The following is a 22,158-nucleotide window of genomic DNA, read 5'->3' as shown; positions in this document are numbered from 1 at the left end:
TTTGTACACACACACCCTTAGATTTTTTAAAAGTTATATTTCTTATATTTTAAGCTTTCAATTTGTAAGGGCTTTAATTTTGTATATTTTCAAAGGCCCAATTTTCATTTTCTTCAGTTGTCCTGGCATCAAAACGTATTATTTTTATACGTTCAATTTCCAGCTCATTCTGACACTCAACCTATGACTGGAGATATTTCTATAATTTAACATACATTTTTTTTCAGTTTTAGGGTTTTCAAAAAACTCATCTCAGTATTGCCTTAGTTTTTTCTCTGGTCTCTCTTTCATCCCTGCTCTCAGCACCCCACATGTAGCCTCTTCCCAACGTCTTCAATGCCTTGCTGCCAACCTTTGCTCCCTACCACCGAGTTGTGCATAGTTTCTTCTACTGAGGGAGAGAGAACACTCCTACAGCGTGGCAGAAACTGTGCAAAGAAAGCGGTAACAACAAGAACAGAGAGAAGTGGTATGCATTGACTACTCCAGTAAGAGAATGAGAAAGGAAAGCCAAAAAGAAAGGGGTCTAGAAAGCAACAATATCAATTCATAACAATTCTTGGGAACTGTCCAGAGACACCCCCTACCCGCACCCCACACTCCTGTGCCCTGACTGCCACTCAGGTAGTTTAATGTCTGGCCAACAAGCAAACTATTTTGTATTATAAGCTCTTCTAGGATACCTTATTCTGGAGTCATCTTCCTTTGAAATTGTGAGATGCGAATAACCTAAAACACCTTCCCTCCTTTCCTTCTTTCTTCCTTTTTTCTTTCTTCCACCAAATCTTAGCCAGAGGCAGAAAACTACAACATCCTGGAATCCTATAAAAAAGAGTGATCAAGCTTACCTCCTGTTGCAAAAACAATGTAAAGTGCAAAATCTTGGGCACTATTTTCAATCTGTCAATGGAGAAAAATAAATGAACATGAGTTCTTTCATACTTGATCGACTGGTCATTATCAGATGTTTTCTAAGCTAACCAGACCCAAATTATGTACCTGCTTCCTCACTCTCATTTTGCACTTTTAGATGCAAAAACTCTGCTCCCTAGGAATAGTGTAATATTTTAAGCTCAATTAGGAAAAGATGTAAGATACATAAAAAGAATTCTTCACAACTGAACAACTTAATTTAGATTTATATGTTCATAGGTCTTTTTCAGAAGAGTGAATTTATGTATCTACAGTTAAATTAGATACAAGAGAGTTATAGCTCAGTTTCATGATAAAGTTCACCTTAAATTTTTGGAGAAGTTGCTCTATTACATCTTCAGTCCTCATATTACTGTTTATTCTGACCTTAGTTTCTGATCCAAAGGCTGGAGTGAAAATCGATGTCTGGGAAGAAAACAAAGTTCTTAAAATTACATCAAACTAACAAGAATCAATATGTTGAACCTGGCCTTATTATGCACAAAAGAAAAAAATCCCAAATCACCAGTTTAAAAAAATTTGTTCTCTTGTGCTTGTTTTCCTTGTTATTGTTGGGATATCATGTATCTTTTTTTAAAGATTTTATTTATTTATTTGACAGACAGAGATCACAAGTAGACAGAGAGGCAGGCAGAGAGAGAGGAGGAAGCAGACTCCCTGCTGAGCAGAGAGCCCAATGCGGGGCTCAATCCCAGGACCCTGAGATCATGACCTGAGCCAAAGGCAGAGGCTTAACCCACTGAGCCACCCAGGTGCCCCTCATGTATCTTTTTAAGCAGCTTTACATTGTTTCTAGAGTAAGAAAACATCACTTGAGGATGTTCAAAATATTTTCACTAGATAATCATACCATTCTCCCCCATGGTTCAAGATTTTAAAATAAAGCAACTATACCTAAACACAAATGAAAAGTAACATGAATAGTGTTCCCAGACTCTAAAAATGAGGTGGGTTCAGCAGACATGGAGATGGGTGGGTTTTGAGGTGGCTCGATGGAACGTTAGATGAGCCTTATACTGGGAAGTCGGTAAGTAAATGTCAAAGTGTGTATATTCACGGCATCCCCATGAATAGAAATATGGAGACAGGAATAATTTTTCAAAGTAGATGTATGGAGGATGTCTGGAATAAACCCTTGCTGAAGATGAGAAAATTCAATGTTTGTGCACATTGTGAGGCATCGATGAGTCACTGTGCGACACATGTGACCTGTGCCGATGAGCTCTATGGCACCCCGAGACCTATCTGCTCGTCTGGCACCAAGGGGAGGGTAGGTAACATATGTGATTTGATTCTGTTTATAGAATTTGTTTATAGAATTTGATTTTGTTTAATGGAAGAATCTTCATGGACTTTGGCAACAGCGGAAGATTAGGACTCCGAGACCGAGATCAGAATGTCTTACAACTTCAACTTTGTCAACCCACGAGACGTTAAGGCCTGAAGAGGCTTCTTTAGGATTTCATTTATAAAAAAAGAGAGTGGGACTAGATGGTCTCCAAGAGCCCTTCCAAACTGCCAACATACAATGAATTTGGAATTGTGTTTTTCAGAGGTTTAGATCAGTTTTGTTGGCCAAAACGCACAATAGAAGAAAATCATTTATTATTATTGTACACACAGAAATATACCACAGGTCAAGTCAGTAGTCTTTTTTTTTTTTTAAAGATTTTATTTATTTATTTGACAGACAGAGATCACAAGCAGGCAGAGAGGCAGGCAGAGAGAGAGGAGGAAGCAGGCTCCCTGCTGAGCAGAGAGCCCGATGCGGGGCTCGATCCCAGGACCCTGGGACCATGACCTGAGTCGAAGGCAGAGGCTTTAACCCACTGAGCCACCCAGGCGCCCCAAGTCAGTAGTCTTAACTTATGTACAGGTGTCATCATCTGAGCCTCTAATATGGGTGTTGTTCATGGCCTAACGATACTAGTGTTCTCGTGGGGTTTCGTGACATAAAAACACATCTTATGACTCTATCAGTTTAATTCCTAGATGCCGCTCCTGGCACACCCACTATGGAGTTCTTTTTGGGCTTCGGGGTTTGTTCTGTTTCCTTGAGTTATTAAAGGCATCTGCAGGACCTCGGTGTAGTTCCAGCTGGATCTCTTTTAACCAACAACAATAAGGCTAACGTAAATCGCATTCTTCTTTTGGGCCAGACATTGTGCTGGGTGCTTAGCTTACCTCATTCCTTTTAGTCCCATCCACCTTGCAAAGTAGGAAGGATAAAGGAAGGACAGCTAAGTGATGGAGGTGTGTTTTAACTTTGCTCAACAAGGACTGGAAATCAGGTGGTCGGGCTGCAGCACCCAAGCATGCCGCCACTACACGGTGTTGCCAACTTAGGGCCAATGTCATTCTTAGCATGGGGAGGAGGGCCCGTCTGGAAGCTGCTCGTCTGGAACAGGTGGTTTTCACAGCCTTCTTTAACATAAACCAGCCCCACAAAATGATGACACAGTGTAATTATGAGGCATATAAACCAGGGCAATTGGTAGTTGCACAACTATAGGGGACTATCAATATTACTTTATGGCTAAGAGGAAATTCTGGAGCAGAAAAATGTCTAATTTGAATGAAGAATTCACAAGGGAGGTTTCTCCCCACCAGTCTCCAAAGGCATGCTACAGCTGTGTTCCCAAGGGTAGAAGAAGGAATCAGGCAGAAAAGCCCTCCAGGAGAAAAGCTTCAGAGGAACGAATTAATGTTTTGTATTAAAGGGTTTAGAATGGTACCTGGCGCAGAGTAAGTGCTTTTTAAGTATTTATTAAATGAATGGATGAATAATTGCTGAAGTACATGACATGAAAAATTTGAGTTCTAGGGAAAAAAATGATATATTTCCTACCTTCAGCAACGTGAAATGCCTTACAAAAACTGTGGAAAGGCGCTCATAAATTTAACATGTTAAGTGAAAAATCAGAATACAAATTATGTCTAAAGTACAACTACGCTTGCATAAAAAATATGTATATATGTACAAGGCCTGGAAGGGAACGTGGAGAAAGGAGAAATTTGATTTATTGGAATAATAGGTCTGTGGCTGGCTTTATTTCTTTATTTAAATCATGGTGTTCAAGTGTACTTTGAACTCATCTCTGTTGTAGCACTTACATTATTCTAATGCCATTTGTTGATGCTTTGGTTTCCTTACCCAAGACTTGAGCCCCGTGCTGGCTGGGATCTGGACTGAGCTGTCTTGCTCTTCCCGGTGCTTGGCACACAGCCAGCCCCTGAGACAGGTTCACCCATCGCATTGGTTAATACTGGAGTTCTGGGCTCAGACAAAGCTGGACTCAAGCTTAGAGCTGCTACTTAAAAGTAGTGTGCCCTAACAAATGACTTCACCTCTGTGAACCTTACTTACTGAATGCACATAAAGTAGGGAAAGTAACAGTACCTATTTCATAGGATTGTTTCAGAGGTTGAGATAATTCATCAAAATCCAATTTAAAACAGCTGAATATCTAACACATAGAGAGTGCCTGATAAATATTAGACGACTACTAGTTTATTGTGACTATTTTTAAGTGTAAGTCAAATTGAGTGGCATTGTTAGAAAATAGACATTTTAAATGACATGAATGGAACTACGACTCACTTCATGGTTGTAGAAGTGCCCGTTAATGGAGGCCCTGTGCTTCTGTCTCTCTTTTCCGACCATCGCTGGGGGCTTCATCCTTTTTCTCACCAGCGTAGCTTCACTCATGGTTCGATAGAGCAACGGGGATTCTGGCTCTTCTCCTGCATAAGGCTTCAGAGTGCTACTGTGATAAGATAAATAATCTGGGAAGGATAAAGGTTATAAGGCCACATCATTTAGCCGCCTACCTCTTTGGGTGGATTTTAATATGTATTTGATAAGAAAATATGTAGCTAAGCAGTGAATTATAATTTTTTTTTTTTTTAGATTTTATTTATTTGACAGAGATCACAAGTAGGCAGAGAGACAGGCAGAGAGAGAGAGGAAGGGAAGCAGGTTCCCCGCTGAGCAGAGAGCCCGATGTGGGGCTCGATCCCAGGACCCTGAGATCATGACCTGAGCGGAAGGCAGAGGCTTTAACCCACTGAGCCACCCAGGCGCCCCTATAATGTTTTCAAACAGTAGGAAACAGTATTCCATTTTACCCTGGGATTTAAAAAAAATTCCTGTTGCAATTAACATGGCATCCAACAGGCATGAGATATTTCATCTTCTTCTAGCACTGGTACTTAGATATCGGTAGGTTTTTATGGGATCTTTCATGCCAGGCGACTGGATTTCCCCTGGGTTTAGAAGAGTGTTTTTAAAGGGCAGACAGGAAGGACTCTTATGTAAAAGATGCCAAGAACCATTAGACAAAGATAAGGGAATCTTGGAAAGAGCATCATGTTTGTTACTAAATATGGGTTGTTACGGAGATGGCAGGAAGGACTGTGATGAAAAAAGCTGGGAAAAAATAATAAACATTGGAAGTTGTTGATAGATTCATGAGGATAATGTCAGCAGGATACCCTTTTCCGTCTAAAATCAACTTGGTAATAGGACCACCCCAGAAAGAGGAAGCCTGCTCCCAGCCTCAGGCATCAGCGCCCCCCCCCCGCCCGGATCTCCATATATTATGTGAAAACCAAATCTATGTAAGATACACAATCAGGCCTGACACTTAGCAGAGTCTCAGTAAATGACAGCTGCTAATATTACTACCATTATGTCGTCATTATGGCTCCCGGGGTCCCATGTCGTAGAAGCTGCCATTTACCATTGGTTTGTCAAGTTCGATATGAACTTACTTGATGTTCAAGTTGATTTCTCTTTTTAAAATACGTGCTTGAAACAATTCTATCAAATACAGTGATCCTAGTATATCCTCCTCTTTCTGGGACTGAGTGTTATATAAATATCTATTAACTAACTAAAACATTCAACTTCTAAAAATATGTTGAATCCAACCTGAGGGGATTGGTCTAACATAAAAGGCCAAACAGTATAATAAATGATCCTAATCCTTCAGAAAAATATTGAAGAATTTTATGTATACACATTTATTCAAACCATTAACTTTCCCTAATCTAGTAAATCTAAGTGGCTTGATGTAATTTAAAAAAGTCACTGTAATTTTATATAGTAAAGTAAGGTTCATCATATGAGCACTGTAGGGACCTAAGTTACTATGACCCCAAGAGACGTTTTTAATATGAGAGATTTATTAATTAGTGGTGTGTAAAATGTTAAATTGCAGAGAAACACTTAGGATTCACGCCTTACATTAAAAAAGAAGTCTCTCCATTAGTTAGAAATTTGGTACTTACCTTCTTGGGAATTTGTTGCTTCAGATGCTGGAATCTGGGTCCTGTCCAGATCACTGATGTGGTAAAGATCATCGAACTCCCCCCAGCGTGTCATTCCCCTGAAAAGCAATAAATCTTGTAATGACATCAATTCTATTCATAATGAGGCACATGGTGTTTTTCAGATATATATTATTAATACAGTATTAAGGGCCTCCATAGGTAAGCATACCCTAAATGGTAACAATTTTATGATATTATTAAAATTGTATTTATACCAGAATGGTCAGTATGTGTTTTAAATACTTTCTGTACTGATTTTAAGCAAATCTGATATAATAATTCAGTTATACCCTGAAAGCAAAGTTATATAGATTCTATAAAATGTGTATGCAAATAGAATTATTAGAAATCATCATAATCCATTGTTCCACAGATATCTCGCCATGCTCTTAGGAGAGTTTGATGTAAAAGTGTTCTTTCTGCCAACATGCTTTGAGTTACTATTGTCTTCGGAGCATTCTTAGGGGGAGTGTTCTCAGTAAGTTGTGGTGCCTGTCTTTAAGGTTCCAAATTCAGGGGGACAAACATGGCTCAGCATATGAGTGTTTGGCCCTTTTTGCTCCCTAAGCCATCTTAGTAGAAAGCACCAGGGTTGTTTTGGTTTGTTTTTTTAAAAGTTTTATTTATCTATTTGAGAAAGTGAGAGAGCACAAGCAGGGGGAGAGGCAGAGGGAGGGAGAGGGAGGAGTCTCCCAGCTGAGCAGGGAGCCTGATGTGGGACTCGATCCCAGGCCTGAGCTGAAGGCAGACACTTAACCTACTGAGCTACTCAGGTGCCCCACTTCTGAAAGCATCAGTTTTGAGCTCTGGATTATGTAATTCAAAGTCACCCACATATTAACTGTTGCACATGACTACAGTTGAGGGCAGTTACCCAGAGCTGTTCAAAGAAAAATGGATGGAACTTGATGCAGGTCTCATAGTAACTAGTGATTAAGGGATGTAATTTGGCCAAGCACAGGACTGTTAGTGTGGCTCTGACTGCTTCAGGGGTGTACTGTTGGTAAATTTAAACTGTGGGGAAGTTTTCTGATGAGATGCGAAATAAAAAGGAGGTAGTAATTTGATAAACAAATGGAATGTGGTCATTTCTCTACCTGTGCTGTAAGAAAACAAAACAAAACTACACTATTAAGGTTATTCAAATGTACACCTGTCTGGCTTCTGGTCTCTATGTCATTCTGTCACGATTTGTACAAAATGTGCCAAAGCTGATTTTATTAAAAAACAGAACTGAAAACTGGTGCAAGCAAACATAACCTCAGTAAGGCTGGGTTGTTGTTATTGTGTTGAGAAAAATTTTGGAAGATTTTCGAAACAAAATACTTGTACCAGATGGGAAAGCTCCAAGTTCCACCCACAGGATTGTTTCCATAAAGGATCACAGGTGGTCAGGGTTCAAACAAACTGATTTGTATTTAAGCTTCTACCACTCCCTCTAAGCCGACTCAGGGTGACTCATTCCAAAGATAATTAAAACAAATTAGCATGACAAACTGATGATGCTCTCGATGGGTGAATGGAAAGACCAGACCGTGGCCCTTCCCACTGAGTACACAACTTCCATGTCTTCTCCTCCACGTCCACCCACTGCAGATCCCCCATCTGGGACCCGGCAGGAGCAGAGGGAGAAGCTCTGCCCACAGACAGGAGCTCAGGATGAGAAAGGGCCCTGAGTCGTGAGAACGAGGGAGGGACACCTGGGTGGCTCAGAGGGTTAAGCCTCTGCCTTCGGCTCAGGTCTTGGTCTCAGGGTCCTGGGATCAAGTTCCACATCGGGCTCTCTGCTCAGTGGGGAGCCTGTTTCCCCTTCTCTCTCTACCTGCCTCTCTGCCTACTTGTGATCTCTGTCTGTCAAATAAATAAATAAAATCTTAAAAAAAAAAAAAGTGAGAATGAGGGAATCACCCGTTTCTTCACAGGATTTCCTTCAAGGCTCAGAATTTTGTTTTGTTTTGTTTTAAAGATTTTATTTATTTATTTGACAGAGAGAGAGATCACAAGTAAGCAGAGAGGCAGGCAGAGAGAGAGAGGAGGAAGCAGGCTCCCTGCGGAGCAGAGAGCCCAATGTGGGACTCGATCCCAGGACCCTGAGATCATGACCTGAGCCGAAGGCAGCGGCTTAATCCACTGAGCCACCCAGGCGCCCCCAAGGCTCAGAATTTAAGTGAATGCCACCTTATGGGTGGCAGCCAGAGTGACTGTGTCTAGGACTGGACTGACACAAAATAGGTCCTCAGGCTAGGGAACCAGAGGCCAAGGAACAGCCATTCTAAATCGTGCTGCCTCTTCCTGAGGGGCGTTGAGCTGGTTCCCACGGAAGATTCTTGGCTATTTGACCACAACGGAATCTAATCTTGGTCTTGAGTGTGAGAGGGGTAGCATCTCTTTCTGATCATTCTCGGCCTCCAGAAGGATCTGATAGACCACAGGGGTACCCTTTACTTCGAATGTTCCAGGAACTTTCATTGCTGTGGTAAAGGGCAAGCCAAGTTCTCTAGGAAATTCTTTCCCAACTTAAAATGAAAGATCATTCCTGTTTTGTTCACAGCAATGTTCTTGCTGATAAACACTGAAAAATGCTATTGGTGTCGATGAAAGGCACATCATGAAAATATTCATTTCTAACCCGCCACCGTGTATGGAGAGGCATCAATATTACTCTGCCCACCTGGTCTCTTGAAACTTGTGCCCGAGTTGAGGATGTTTAGGAACAAGTGTTTTGAATTTTAATTCAAAAATTTAAAAATACCTTGGGGTAGCCATTTTAAAAAAGACTTCACGTGATAATGCAAGGACCTCACTGGATCTCCTTCACATCTTCCCTTAATGTTCTGTACTTAATAAGTTTTCATGACTTGAATAATGAAAACGCATCAAAAGCAACCAGCTGCTCAGAGAACTTCACAATGAGTTTTTAGGCATATGAATGATGATAGCTAATTTTGCCAAATTCATATCTTGCACAGTAATCTCAACGCAGAGCCCCGGGTTAATTTATCCTTTTACAGGATGCTCCTAGTCATTTAGAATCATCAGCGCCATCAGTCATCTGGTCTCTGAAGGTGAGGGACACAGGGCTTCATCAGGCTGCCTATGTCTGTGGTCTCCCTTCTGCTCTTCCAAGAATACTGGACCCTTCACCCTTAGTCTGGATGGGAGATGAGTCAAAAGTGGTAGATGGAGACAGTTTTCACAAGAGAGCAGAGGTTAACTTCACTACCAGGATTGTGGGCTTGATTCAAGACTCTATTTTGAGTCTCTTCTTCGTGCCAGGCTCACTATGGAGCACCAAGATAACAGATGAAATAAGGTATGTTCCATACCCTGAAAAAGCTTGCAGACCAGGGGTGGGTGGGTATGTGCATAAAATGCAATTAATGGCGTATTTTGAAAGTGACTAGAAAAATTGTCAGTGCACCTCATACCCATGGAAGGGTCAGAAAAGGCTTTCTGTGGAATGTGCTACCTTGTTCCCTGACCAGAATCTGAAAAGACTGAGAGAAGGGAGTCAGGCAAATGGATGCTGAAAAGCAGGGAGACTTTCCAGGAGGCAGGAAAGGAAGAAGCTGCATGGTATGTATAGGGAATTACAAAATATTCAGAGCTGCTGGAGCATCATATCTGAACAAATTGGCCAGTTGCAAATCATAGTGGGTGTCAGTGGTTTTTCCAAAGCAGAAGTGGGTCTCCCCTCACGATGATACTTGGGCCCCCCCTGCTTATGGTGGAAGATCAGATAAGGAAAAAGTCCTGGCTCTCTCTTCATCCTCTCTTCCTAGAACTCCAGCCTATCTGGAAATAGATATTATACACGGTAGGATGGGTAAGGAGAAGGCTCGGTACCTCCAAATATATACTACAGGGAGATAAGTTGAAAAGTTGAGGATTAAAAAGGAAGGAAAGTAGGGAATTAGGAAGAAAAAAAGAAAAAAATTTTGTATGTATGATTCCTTCTGGGAATATTTATTTTTCTGAAATTTGCAGAGGATAATGAAAAGAAAATCAGCCTAACTTCTGTATTCAGGGTACAGTTGCATAAACCCACACAGAGGATGGTCTTGTGCAGTTGCTGAACTTCAGGGGCACTTTGTTGTGCTCTTTGTTGAACAGGATCAGGACGATCAGGTGGAGCATAATTAAAGCTCCTTTCCAGAAAGCAGGAAGAGCCTTCTGTTCCAAGGAGAGGAGAAATTTACATTTTATCCCCCCTTTTGGTGACAAGGCCTAATGGAATCTTGCCTTTATATTTTGTCTTTTCTAATAAAGGAATTCAGTCTTCCGGGAGAGAGCAACACAGCAGAGTGGTACACCTGAGGTCTGCTACACGGTGTTTGAAGATTTTGCACAAATTACCCAAACTATCAGAGCCCCAGGGTCTGAGCACCTACTTCGCAGAGTTGCTGGGGATCTGATGAGATCGTGTTATAAGCATTCGGGCTCCCATCTTTAGGAGTCCACACAATAAGGGCAGGTAAATATGAGGGTCATCTTCTGAGATGTTAAACGTGAAAGACAGCTTACCTTCTGGAAAAGACATCGGGCGACTTCACTTTAGTAAAAGAAGGGATTTGCTTCTCATCTTGGATTTTCAGTTGTATAGGCCGTTTTACTCCCCAGGAAATGTCCAACATTCCTTCAACGATTGGTTCTCCATCTTCTGTCTGGGGAAGAAACCAATCGGCTGAAACATGGTTTTTGTATTATTTATAAAAGGTAAATCTTTTAACTGAAAATGTAGAAGTCAAGTCTGTAAGACATCTTAGTAAATAAAAATAAATCCTCCAGTGGGGTTCTTTGGTTTTTCAATTTATCCTCAAAATAATCCATTTTTGGTAATAGCTATAACCACCCAAGTCATGGTGTACTTGATGGGTAACGACACACCCACCAGAGGGCGCAGTACGTGGAAAATGCTTTCTGAACTCCACAGTTCTTCAATGAGCAGGAAGCTTAATTCTGTTATCTTCAAATTATAGCAGATCTAAGCACTGTACTAAACTAGAAATCAGAAGAACAGCTCTTCAAAGACTTAGTGGCTGTTTCTTCATTTCTGAATAGAAAATTTTGACTCACAAATTATGCAGAATGAGCGAAAAATGTATGAAAACGTTAAATGTGTAACAAAAAGTATTTATTTGAAAAAACAATCAGAATCATTTGACTAGTTTTTAAGTCGGAAATATAACAAAAGAAGGAAATTCTATGCAAACATGGATCGTGACAAGGTGCCTGGGTGGCTTAGTCAGTTAAGCATCAGCCTTTAGCTCACGTCATGATCCCAGAGTCCTGGGATCGAGCCTCGGGTCAGGCTCCCTGCTCAGGAGAGAGACTTGCTTTTCCCTCTCCCTGCTGCTCTGTCAGCTTTTGCCCTCTCTCTCCATCTCTATCAAATAAATAAATAAAATCTTTTAAAAAATTCAATTGTGAGCATTTACTTACTCTGTAGATGTAAATACTAATACCAAAGCATAGTTCCATAGAACTTATTTTGTAATCAATTTTTCTCCTGTCTATGCAAGAGTCTTTCTGTAATTAAAGTGACATGTCATTATAGAAACTTCAAAAAATATACAAATGAAGAAGAGTTCTAACCATCCAGTAACAACTACAATATCCAGTAACTACTATTATCATGAAAAATCAATTATTAGAAAATGTAAATGACTCAATTTTTATTTGAGAGGGTAATGAAAACTCCAGACTCTGGAATCAGACAGACCTATGTTCGAACCCCGGCTCATCCACTTCCCAGCTGCGTGACCTTGGATGAGATGCTGAGCACCTTTAAACGTGCTGCTTCTGAAGAAGGGACATCATAATAATCCCTGATTCACAAGACCCGATATTTAATTAATAAGTGCTCAATAAACATATGGTTTATTATATCTTTGGCTGATAAACTTATTTCCGAGTCACTCCTGAAACAAAAATGTGTTCCTTCTCTCACTTCTGAGTCCATGGTTCGGATTACTGAGAGATCAGGTTACCAGTCAGTTGTTTTTAGCAACCAACCAAACGTAATTTGGTCTCTGAGATGGCAGCGTGTGATGCAGGTCCTACATTTTAGCTATTGATGCAGAGCAACCCTTCTTTGTCTAATTATACTTCAACTAATCCTTTACAGCAAAAATTCACGGAATAACCCCTCGTCTAAGATGATCTAATTCTTGCTTTCAAAAAGCAATACCCCAGACTGCTATCAGACAATGCTGAGTTTTCTCATGTAAGGAGTATCAGAATATTTTTTAATTTCACAGAGCATCTCTTTAGAGATTAACTAAATAAATTATCACAGAAGGCTGGTATACACTTATTTAATCTCGTCTAAATCTGTAGACCTCTTCTCTTCTAGATCTACTCCAGTATCCTTGGTGATCTCAAGGATCCCTATCCGTTAAATTAACCTAAACTAATAGCTTACAACTTTGTATTTCCAGCCCAAACTGTCCCCTGAACTCCAGGTGTCCAGCTGCCTACCTGACATCAAAGTTAAGATCTTCCTAATTAACTCTTGATCTCTCTCCCACGGATATTTTCCTCTCCAAGTCTTCCCTATCTTGGCAAATATCACCCCTATCCTTCCAATTGCTCAGGCCAGGAATTTTGGAGTCGCCTTTCGTCTTTCTTTTGTACTCAACATCCAGTGCATTAGCAAATCCTATTGGCTCTGCCTTAACAATACATCCCTAATGTGACCACACTCACTGTATCCACTACTGTGATACTGGCCCACGCCATTGTCATTGTTTGCTTGGATTACTGCAAGAGTTTTCTTTCTCATTCTTCTCTTTGCCCTTTCCTACACTCCCCATCCCTAGAGAGATCCTTTTAAAATGAGTCTTTTTAGATAATGTCACTGTTCTATGCAAAAATCCCCTGTGGCTTTCCACCTCATTCCAAGCACATACTAAGGTCTTCACAATGATCTCCAAGACCCTCACACCCTGGGGCTTTCCTTTCCACAGTTATGTCTCTAGCTGCATTGTCCACTAACGCCCCATTCTCATAAGGTTCCTGTTTCACTGACTTCCCTGTTCTACTTCAATTATACAAGCCAGGCTTGGCCCCTTACTCAGGCTGCTGTCTCCGTTTGGAATGTGTGTCCCACAGACTTCTGCAAAGTTGGCTTATTCACAACCTTCAGTCTTTGGTTGAACGGTCCTCTTCCCCCATCCCACTTAGATCCCAGCTTTGCTACGGTCCACAGTCTTTATTACCATGGGGTATATTGCATATTTTGTTTCTTGTCTGTCTTCTATAATGTGAGAAGCATAAAGGCAGGACATTCTGTCCAGTTTCTTCATTGCTATATCTACACCTTCTAGAATAGTGTCTGGTACATGACAGACAATCATTATTTGCTTAATTAACCAGAGATGAAGAAAGCTACATTTTATCCTCCGTATTTTCCCTTTGAACAATGTCTGTTTTGTAACCAAGGATATTTAGAAAACTCTGAATTCTAACTTTATTGACCAGTAAGTAAAGATAGAAAGATTAAACAATCTTAATTGTCTCACTGTGTACTTCACTTCATGTAATTTTAAAAAATTAAATGACTTTTGTATTGTAAGTTGAACATTGTTCGTAGAATTGGACAGAGCATGCCTCAAATCATGTTTGTAATATCAGAATTCAAACATTTTCCTAAAGGAAACAAATATCTTAACATCATGAATTTTGTAGAAACTCCAAGTAAAATATAATCATTTTTTAAAGTTTTGACCTTTTATTAAAATTTCCTAACTTATCTTTATGATTATATATATTAGAGATCTAAGATATAGGACAGTATTGAAATGAAAGTTATACCCATTTCTTTGTAAAGGGATTAGTTATTTCCTTCTTCTATCTATTACATTTAGAAGGTAACTGAAATGTTCAATCGATCTAAATTGCTTAACTTCTCTAGTAAAGGCCAGAGTAGTTCATAAGTTTCCTTTTGTCCCAACGGCAATTTTAAGCCAAATCACAGTAGCCTAAAGCCAATGCTTTACCATCAAATTTGAAGATATGAATCAGAGGTAGAAAAGTCTAAGGTTCCCTGGGACCAGGAAGATACCATAAAGACGTGAAGTGAGCTCCATTAGGATACAAGACTGAGTGGAGAGACACGGAGAATGAAGCATTCAAAGAAGGAAAAAGGAAACAAGAAAAATCTAAGGCCAGTTTGTAAAACAGCCTGCCATTTGCACTCCTAAAAATGCTTTCTAGTTTCAGGACTTTTCTGAATTGTTTCTTTCACATCTTAACATTTGTTTTAACATAGTACACATCCCTTGGAATTTAACTGATGCATCTTAACGACCAAATCTAACTATGTTACTGCCCATATCATATTTATTTAAGCAACCCCCACTGGTGTAGACTTAAGATGTCTTCAAATTCTATTGCAAATGTTGTCACCATGGGATGACACCACCTTCTCTATACATTCTGGTACATTTATCAGAAAGTATTATGACAGATTTCCGGTGGAATTGCTGTGCAAAATAATTTTTATACATTGTTTTAAAAATAGAAAGTAAATAGTTCATTATAATAATTTTAAATGCCTTCCTATCCCCAAAACTGCTTAAAAAGTCACATATACCAGGACTGGGATCTTGTGATAAAGTCTAAAAATAAAAATAATGATCAAGTCAAAGATTCACCTGTTTGTCCAGACCACTTATGCTGGTAGATTATGGACTCAACTTATCCTGATTCCTTTATACCTTCATGGAATTTCTTTCTGGGAATCAAACCGTATTGTATTTCTTTGGTGGGCTTACCTGTCCATATACAATATGCAGATTTTTCTGGTTCCCATAAAAAATGTTATAGGTCTTCAGTAAAGAATTGAGTTGTTCTCTAACAATAAAAAAAGAAGTTACATTTGGTTACAATCAGGTTTTTTAACAGTAAAAGGCCATAATAGTGCTTTCAGTTCATACAGGTATGAGAAAGAAATGAGTCAACGGAATCTTCACTGTTCTGTCATTTTCACTTATTTCAGGTCATTAAAAATGAAGTCTTGGGACATGAACAAACACTGGAGGGGCTAATTCATAAATAAATAAACAAAGAAGGAAAAATGACTCAGGGCAAAGTGGTGGGGAGACTGTTCTGTGACAGGAGACAGACACAAAATAGAGATAGGGTTTCACATTTCTTTTTGCTTTTGCAATGTTTAATCAGCTTAAATTAAGTGCCTAATATGTGCCTGATATCATGTTTCCTCTATGGGGTATAGAAGAGCTCAGAAATGGTCACTGCTCCCAAGTTACTAATCCTTCACGGCAGGTGGGCTCTGGCAGTGGGAATACTGGTTCCTGCCCCTCCTCTACCCTTCCCCTGTGCCTCCACAGCCTGAGAACCTCTCCCTCCTTAATTAACCATTGGTCCGAGCCATCTTCTCTCACCTGGGTTACTGCGATAGTCTCCTCAAAGCCTCTTGTATCTGTAGTCTGCTGTAACAGCAGCTATTATTTTAATGCAAACCCGATCATCTCTGTCTTCAGCTCAGAACTCTCCAGTATCTTTTCATTATTTGGGATAAAAGCCAACATCCTTCCAATGACTTAAAAGGCCAGATGTGATCTGGACTTCTCTTTCCCTTTGATCTCATTTCCTACTATTCTTTTCTTCACTCACTGCACTCTAGCCACTGGCTTCCTTAATGTTCCTTGAATATGTCAGGCACACTCTAACCTCAGGGTCTTTGCACTTGCTGATCGCCCTATCCAGAATGACCTCTCCTCTTACCCCCCACCCAGTGTCACATTTTACACATTTACACATTTTCTTTAACTTTTTACTCAGAAGTCACTGTCTCAAGGAGTGCTTCCAACCACTCGATCTAAAGGTTTGCCTTCTCCCAACATTCATACCCTGCTTTCTTACCTCTGCCCCTTCATCACCTCTAACCTTGTACACATTTAATTTATTTGTCTGATATTCGGTCTCTCTCACCATAGCTCCATGAGAAGAGGTGTGCTTGTATGTTTTGTTTGCACTATATTCCATGTGCCCGGAAAAGTGTTTGGTACATAGTAAGAACTCTATGAACACCAGTTGAATGAAATGATCAGAGAAATTCTTATTCCTAAAAAATGAAACATACCAAATAAAGGGGAGAAAGCCTTTTTATATAAGCAGTTTAATGGGGGGAAAATCTCATATTAAATTTCCAAATATATCATTTGTTAAAATTCTTATGATCCTCAATATCTTCTCCCTCCCCTAAGAATACTGGCTCTATGAGGGTGGGGATTTGATCTATTTTATTCATTATTGTCTTCTCAGTGCTAGAGCAGAGACTTGCTCATGGTAGGCTCTTAATCAATGAATGCTTACTGAATATTGAATGATGGAATTCACGTATATTGACTTTTATGCTTGAAACCATGTAAATGCACTCTTTCCATCTGACACTGTAATTTTAATGAGCACATTTCCAAGGTTCCATACACTTCACACATTTACCACATAAAAAAATTCTACAGGGGCGCCTGGGTGGCCCAGTGGGTTAAAGCCTCTGCCTTCAGCTCAGGTCATGATCCCGGGGTCCTGGGATCGAGCCCCACATCGGGCTCTCTGCTCCGCGGGGAGCCTGCTTCCTCCTCTCTCTCTGCCTGCCTCTCTGCCTAGTTGTGATTTCTCTCTGTCAAATAAAATAAAATATTAAAAAAAAAATTCTACAGAATTCCTCCATGCTATGGTTCCATTTCCAACCAAGTTACTTTAGAATTTCAGTGTTAATGAATAGTTCTGTTCTAAATATCATTGCACACACAAGGGACTTGTTTCCTTGGAGTCACGACTGTGGGATATTTCCTAAAAATTATTGTACTGGTAAGAAGTATGAACACGTTTATGGCTCTCATTATTGAGTGCCAGGGAAGCATATAGAAATTTCTGGTTCACTTGGGATGCAACTCCTGATATGCTGAGCTGTGAGGGTTGTTATTAAGGTAAATGAATTTTTATATAATCTTATTCCCTCAGCTTCTGTTTCTGATAAAACTGCACAATAAGATATGATACAAGTATCCTTCAAAGTATTTACTTCAGGGCCATGTATCATTAGAAGATATTCTCTGGGATCAAACCACTTGGAAAATGTTTCTGTACCTGAACAGAATGTGCCTAAACCTTCCCCCACAGAAATAAGTCTCTAGATGACTCAGGGAGTCAGCAAATTGTGGTCCTGGGCTATGTGTGTTTATCAATGAAGTTTTATTATAATATAGCCACACTAAATTGTTTGCTAATCCTCTGTGGCTGCGTTTCTGCTGTAACTACTGAGCTGAGTAGTTGCAACAGAAGCCATATGACCCACAAAACCTAAAATATTTATTATTTGGCCATTTACAGGGCAAGTCGGCCAACCCCTCCCAATCATAACACGGGGTAGTGAATACCACAGAAGTTGTCCATAGTTTTCTTAGTACAGGCAGGATCATTCTGACTGAATATTAATGGCACTTTGAAAGGATTCCAGAGTGTGAAAGAGTAGTAGAGCTCAGTAAAAAGCAGAGTTGGGATAAAAGGAGGAATTAGGAAAAAAGCTCACCAGTTATGTAAACAACTCTAACAAACCTATAGGTTTCAGTCATATTCTGAGGATGGGCGAGAGCTTTAAGAGTAGATGCTGCCTACAGTGAACTTCGGGAGGGAGGGATGGTGGGATTGAACGCGAACCGTGTGAGGGGCTTCCCAGGCAAAGAGGATGTTCACACGGACATGGGGTGATTTCCGTAGTTTTTGTGGAGAAAGCTCAGAGCATCGGGATTCTAAGAGTAGAACATGCAAACGGGGAGTGGTGAGCGAGGAGCCAAGAAGCAGGTAGGAACCTCGTGAGCCATTTTAAAAAGCTTAAAATTCTACCCTGCAGACGGGGGCAGCTGCTGAACACTGAACATTCTAGGCAAAAGAAAGACTTGATGATAAGGGCCCATAGGGAACTTCCAGGAGACGGATTTCGGGACAAGATGGAAGCAGAGATGAGTGGGACTATGGCAACAGTACAGGCATGGGGGAGCACAGGAGCAAGGCCGTGTTCCGTGGCAAGGTGCCCAAGGGTCCCACGTGAACAGAAGGGAATGAAGTCTAGGTGCGTCCTAAATAAGTACAGGAATTACATGATTTAGGACACCAGAAGGTAATCATAAAAATGTTGCATACGTAGTCCCTAATCAGGAAAGGGGGCAGTGATTTAATACACACTGTGCCCTGTCAATGGTAATTGTAACAGATTTTCTGGATCCACTTAAATGTTACATATGGACCTTCCTCCCCTCAAGAAAGGAAACAAACATCTGTGCACCTTTCGGTCTCAGCCACCAAAGAGTTCCCCGCCGATCCTGCATCAGGCTGCTAAGCAACTATTCAGCTGCCCTAACCAAGCTATAAAATGAGTGAGAAGAAATGGATTTCAGATCCAGTCTTCTCAGTTTACACACCTGTGATGTCTAGAGGCCACAGGGATGCCCAAGAAATAGACGTAAGGTTCAAACAGTCTATACACTTTATGTTTGATCCAGAAGACATTGATTTTCTGACAGCTTAGTGTTTTGGAACATGAAGCACTGCATTGTAATATGTAACAAGATTTGCAAAAAAAAAAAAACAAACAAACAAACAAAAAAAAACAGCGACCAGTATATAATAAGGATAGTGTTTTAAAGATTTATTTATTTTATTTGAGAGAGAGAGAGCGTGCACACGCACACACACAACCGGGGTAGGGGGGTGGCGGGCGAAGGGTCAGAGAGAGAAGCAGGCCCCCCACTGAGCAGAGAGCCCGACACAGGGCTTGATCCCAGGACCCTGAGATCATGACTGAGCCGAAGGCAGTCGCTTAATGGACTGAGCCACCCAGGCGCCCTGATACGGAAAGTGTTTTAAGAAAACTGAGGAACGGCAAACTTCCATAGAAACTGGACTTCTGACTAAATGAAGGGATAGAAGAATAACCTTCTCAAGAGAGAAGCGGGCTCTGTGCACTGGCCGTGCGGAGATCGGATCCCAGTAGAGGCTGACGGACGCCCAGAATTATCCACAGCAGTTCGAGAGCGTGCTAACCGCAAGACTGCACACGGGGATGACAGGTGCAGCGCCAGGGTGCAGAAGAGGGCTCAGGGCTCCTGTTCCTTTAAGGCTCCCAGCCTGGTTTTACGAGCAATAGTGCATCCAGAATTAACTGTAAAATGCTTAGGTGTACTTTGTACTTTGTGGCCTGAATTGCAGCTGCTCAGCAGATGGGAATTACCCGCACACTGACGTCTGCCGTGAGTAATGGACTTAGCAAGAAATGAGTTCCTCAATCTTATCATGCTATTTAGCTGGCCGGAAGAAACAATATTTATTTGATCTTACAAACCAAACCTGTAATATTCATGGGCGCAGGACAGCATGATGGATGGAACGGAGTTGTGCCTTGCATCCATAGACAGAATGGATGTCAAATATTAGTTGTAATGAGAGTTCTTGCTCTTGTTTTAGTAAGGATATACAGTGTAATTAAGTGGATATCCAGTCTCTTTCCTGGAAACCAAAAACCCCATCTCATTCTTTGCTAAGTGATTCTTACTATTTGGACCTAGTCAAGACAAACCAGAAACACTGTTGCACGATGTAACCTAACACAAACTTCAGAGGCTCCCAGGAAATAAACCAGAAAAAAAGTACAGCCCAGCTTAGCCACGGCTGTGCTTCCTGACTCTATGAGACTTCTGCCTCAGGGAGACTTGCTGGAAAATGTTGGGGTTCCCGATCAGGCGTCCCCAAACTGTGTTGTGACCGCAGCCTTAGAAACAACATTCTACTGTGCACATTACCGTGTTTAGGAGCAGGTAAAGATACCAGAAAGGGTATCTTTAAAGAGATGAAAAATTGAGGGAGAATAAAAATGTTACCTTGCTGTCTTAACATTCTCCACCCAACACACACGGATTTTGTTCCTAAGGTTAAATTTGAGATACGGGATCAACAATTTCGTGGTAGGTTAAAAAACTGAATTTAAAACTTATGTTTTTAATAGAATAACTATGAATAGAATAACTATGAACTGGGGCCATACGCTGGCAGTCAGGGCGGGGATCTATTTTATGGGTTGTAGTTCTGTCTACTTCTCAAACTTTATATAAGTGCATAAAGCATTTTTAATATTGTCATAGTTTTACTTCCATAAAAACATAATATAAACTCCTGTATGTTTTTGGGGGTGGAACCAGAAACTGAGACAACAGAAAAATTAGGAGAGCCTTATCATGAAGCCATTTGCCAAGACAACGAGTCATTTGTATTATTGACGTCTGTGTGAGGTCTGCGAACAGCAGCAGAATTCTCTTAACCCACTTTACCCTTATGACTGCCAACTTGAAGCCTGGACCTAAAATGGCGAACTTCTGCAGCCACTCTCCTATCAGCCACCTAAACTCTGGATCTTTTTGCCTCTGGCCACCTCTCCAGGCTCACCTGAAGAAAGAAGGCTGCCTTTCAATCTTGGCATAGAGACCTTCCTCAGACTGAACAAGTAGGTCCTTCACATTTCTATTGCAAATGAAGGGGTTGGGCTCCACAGTTTGAAAACAGGGACATTGGGAAGAGGAGGGCTATCTGGATGGCAATAAAAATGCAAATCCTGAATGACTGGGGAGCCCCGAATTTGTCGACGTCTCCTGACTTCCTTCGAAAGGGCTGCCTTTTCGAAAAGGAAGGGTTTCTAATATTTCTAGTAATTCTGCTAAAGTATCAGTAATTATTGCTGATGAGCAGGATGAGGATGCCTGTGGTCTGTTCCCTTTGCTCTTCCACGCAGTTCTTTCCCGAGACCCAACTCCCTCCCTCTTTACCGCTGACAACCCATAATAAAGAGGACCTGGGAGTTGTGGGAACTCCAGCACAAATCTGATCAATACGGTAGTATAACCAGATGTGCCTCTCCTCCCCACAATCACCCCTGGGCTGGCGTAGGCCACTTTGGACTTCTGTATTTTGGGGGGGATTTGTCTTTTCCTGGTGAGTCCTGTAAAAACTGGCCCAGAGCCATAGTAGATAGAAGTGCCAGCTTCTCTCGGGTCCTCAACCCTGAGAACCCAGATAGGAGCAAAAGGATTAAAGACTCGGGAATAATTTTGTAGTATTACTAAGAAACTTGAAGTGATGGCTAGCTGGTGGATACGGAACAGAGAAAAATGCCCAAAGTGTTTTCTTGATGAGGAACTAACCCTACAGTTGAAGAGAGGGGCCTTAGCTACACAGAACCTTGTCACTAGATGTGGATAAGACCTAAAAGAGGGTTAAAAGGGAGAGGCAAAGGAGTATCATTCGTTAAAACACCAGGGCTTCTGAAGAACACGGGTGAGTGCTCTAGATCTGACATCTGATTTTATTTAAGGGGTTTATTTATTCATTTGAGAGAGACAGTCAGAGAAAGTACAAGCAGGAGGAGAGGCTGAGGGAGGAAGCAGGCTCCCCACTGAGTAGAGAGCCTCAGGACTTTGGGATCATGACCTGAGCCAAAGGCAGACGCTTAACCAACTGAGCCACCCAGGCACCCCTGACATCTGATTTTTAAGAGAATTCCTTTCTAAGGGTGAATCTCAGTATTTGATATTTTAACACACTAGTGTGTCTTCCAACAATTTCAGATGAAGGAAGAAACTTATCCATCCCCTTTTCCTCTAGGGTTGGGCTTTTAAAGACTTTTATGAAAAAGCTTAAAAAAATCCACAATCTATTTTTCCAGTTGTCAGCTGCAATCAGTTGCTCCCACATCAGACCCCCTTTCTGTCATCACACACAGCTGAATTCCTAGAGGCAGCCGGAGCAGTTTGTGGACAGGGAAGAGAGAAGGAAGGAAGTCTCTGCTCTGTAATCGTCTTCTCCGGCCTGAAACGC

The 22,158-nt window shown here is 41.0% G+C and overlaps 1 protein-coding gene across 5 annotated transcripts in view; it reads right to left on the bottom strand.

The window, feature by feature from the left end:
* Positions 1-22,158, bottom strand: part of RASSF6 (Ras association domain family member 6) — a 41,775-nt gene that overhangs the window by 4,272 nt on the left and 15,345 nt on the right. For 4 of the 5 annotated variants that reach the window (XM_045997350.1, XM_045997352.1, XM_045997349.1 and 1 more), the window contains 6 exons: positions 15,045-15,123; positions 10,792-10,931; positions 6,226-6,323; positions 4,535-4,719; positions 1,237-1,338; positions 849-900 (listed from right to left, as the gene is read on the bottom strand). In XM_045997350.1, the coding sequence (XP_045853306.1) occupies positions 849-900; positions 1,237-1,338; positions 4,535-4,719; positions 6,226-6,323; positions 10,792-10,931; positions 15,045-15,123 (656 nt within the window). Of the gene's footprint in view, positions 1-848; positions 901-1,236; positions 1,339-4,534; positions 4,720-6,225; positions 6,324-10,791; positions 10,952-15,044; positions 15,124-22,158 lie in introns of all 5 variants that reach the window. The other variant, XM_045997353.1, reaches the window with a different exon arrangement.

This window comes from Meles meles, chromosome 2, assembly GCF_922984935.1.
Source record: "Meles meles chromosome 2, mMelMel3.1 paternal haplotype, whole genome shotgun sequence".
In the NCBI taxonomy this organism is placed as follows: domain Eukaryota; kingdom Metazoa; phylum Chordata; class Mammalia; order Carnivora; family Mustelidae; genus Meles; species Meles meles.
Note: the sequence above shows the minus strand (reverse complement) of the source record. Positions and strands in the feature narration are given on the sequence as shown.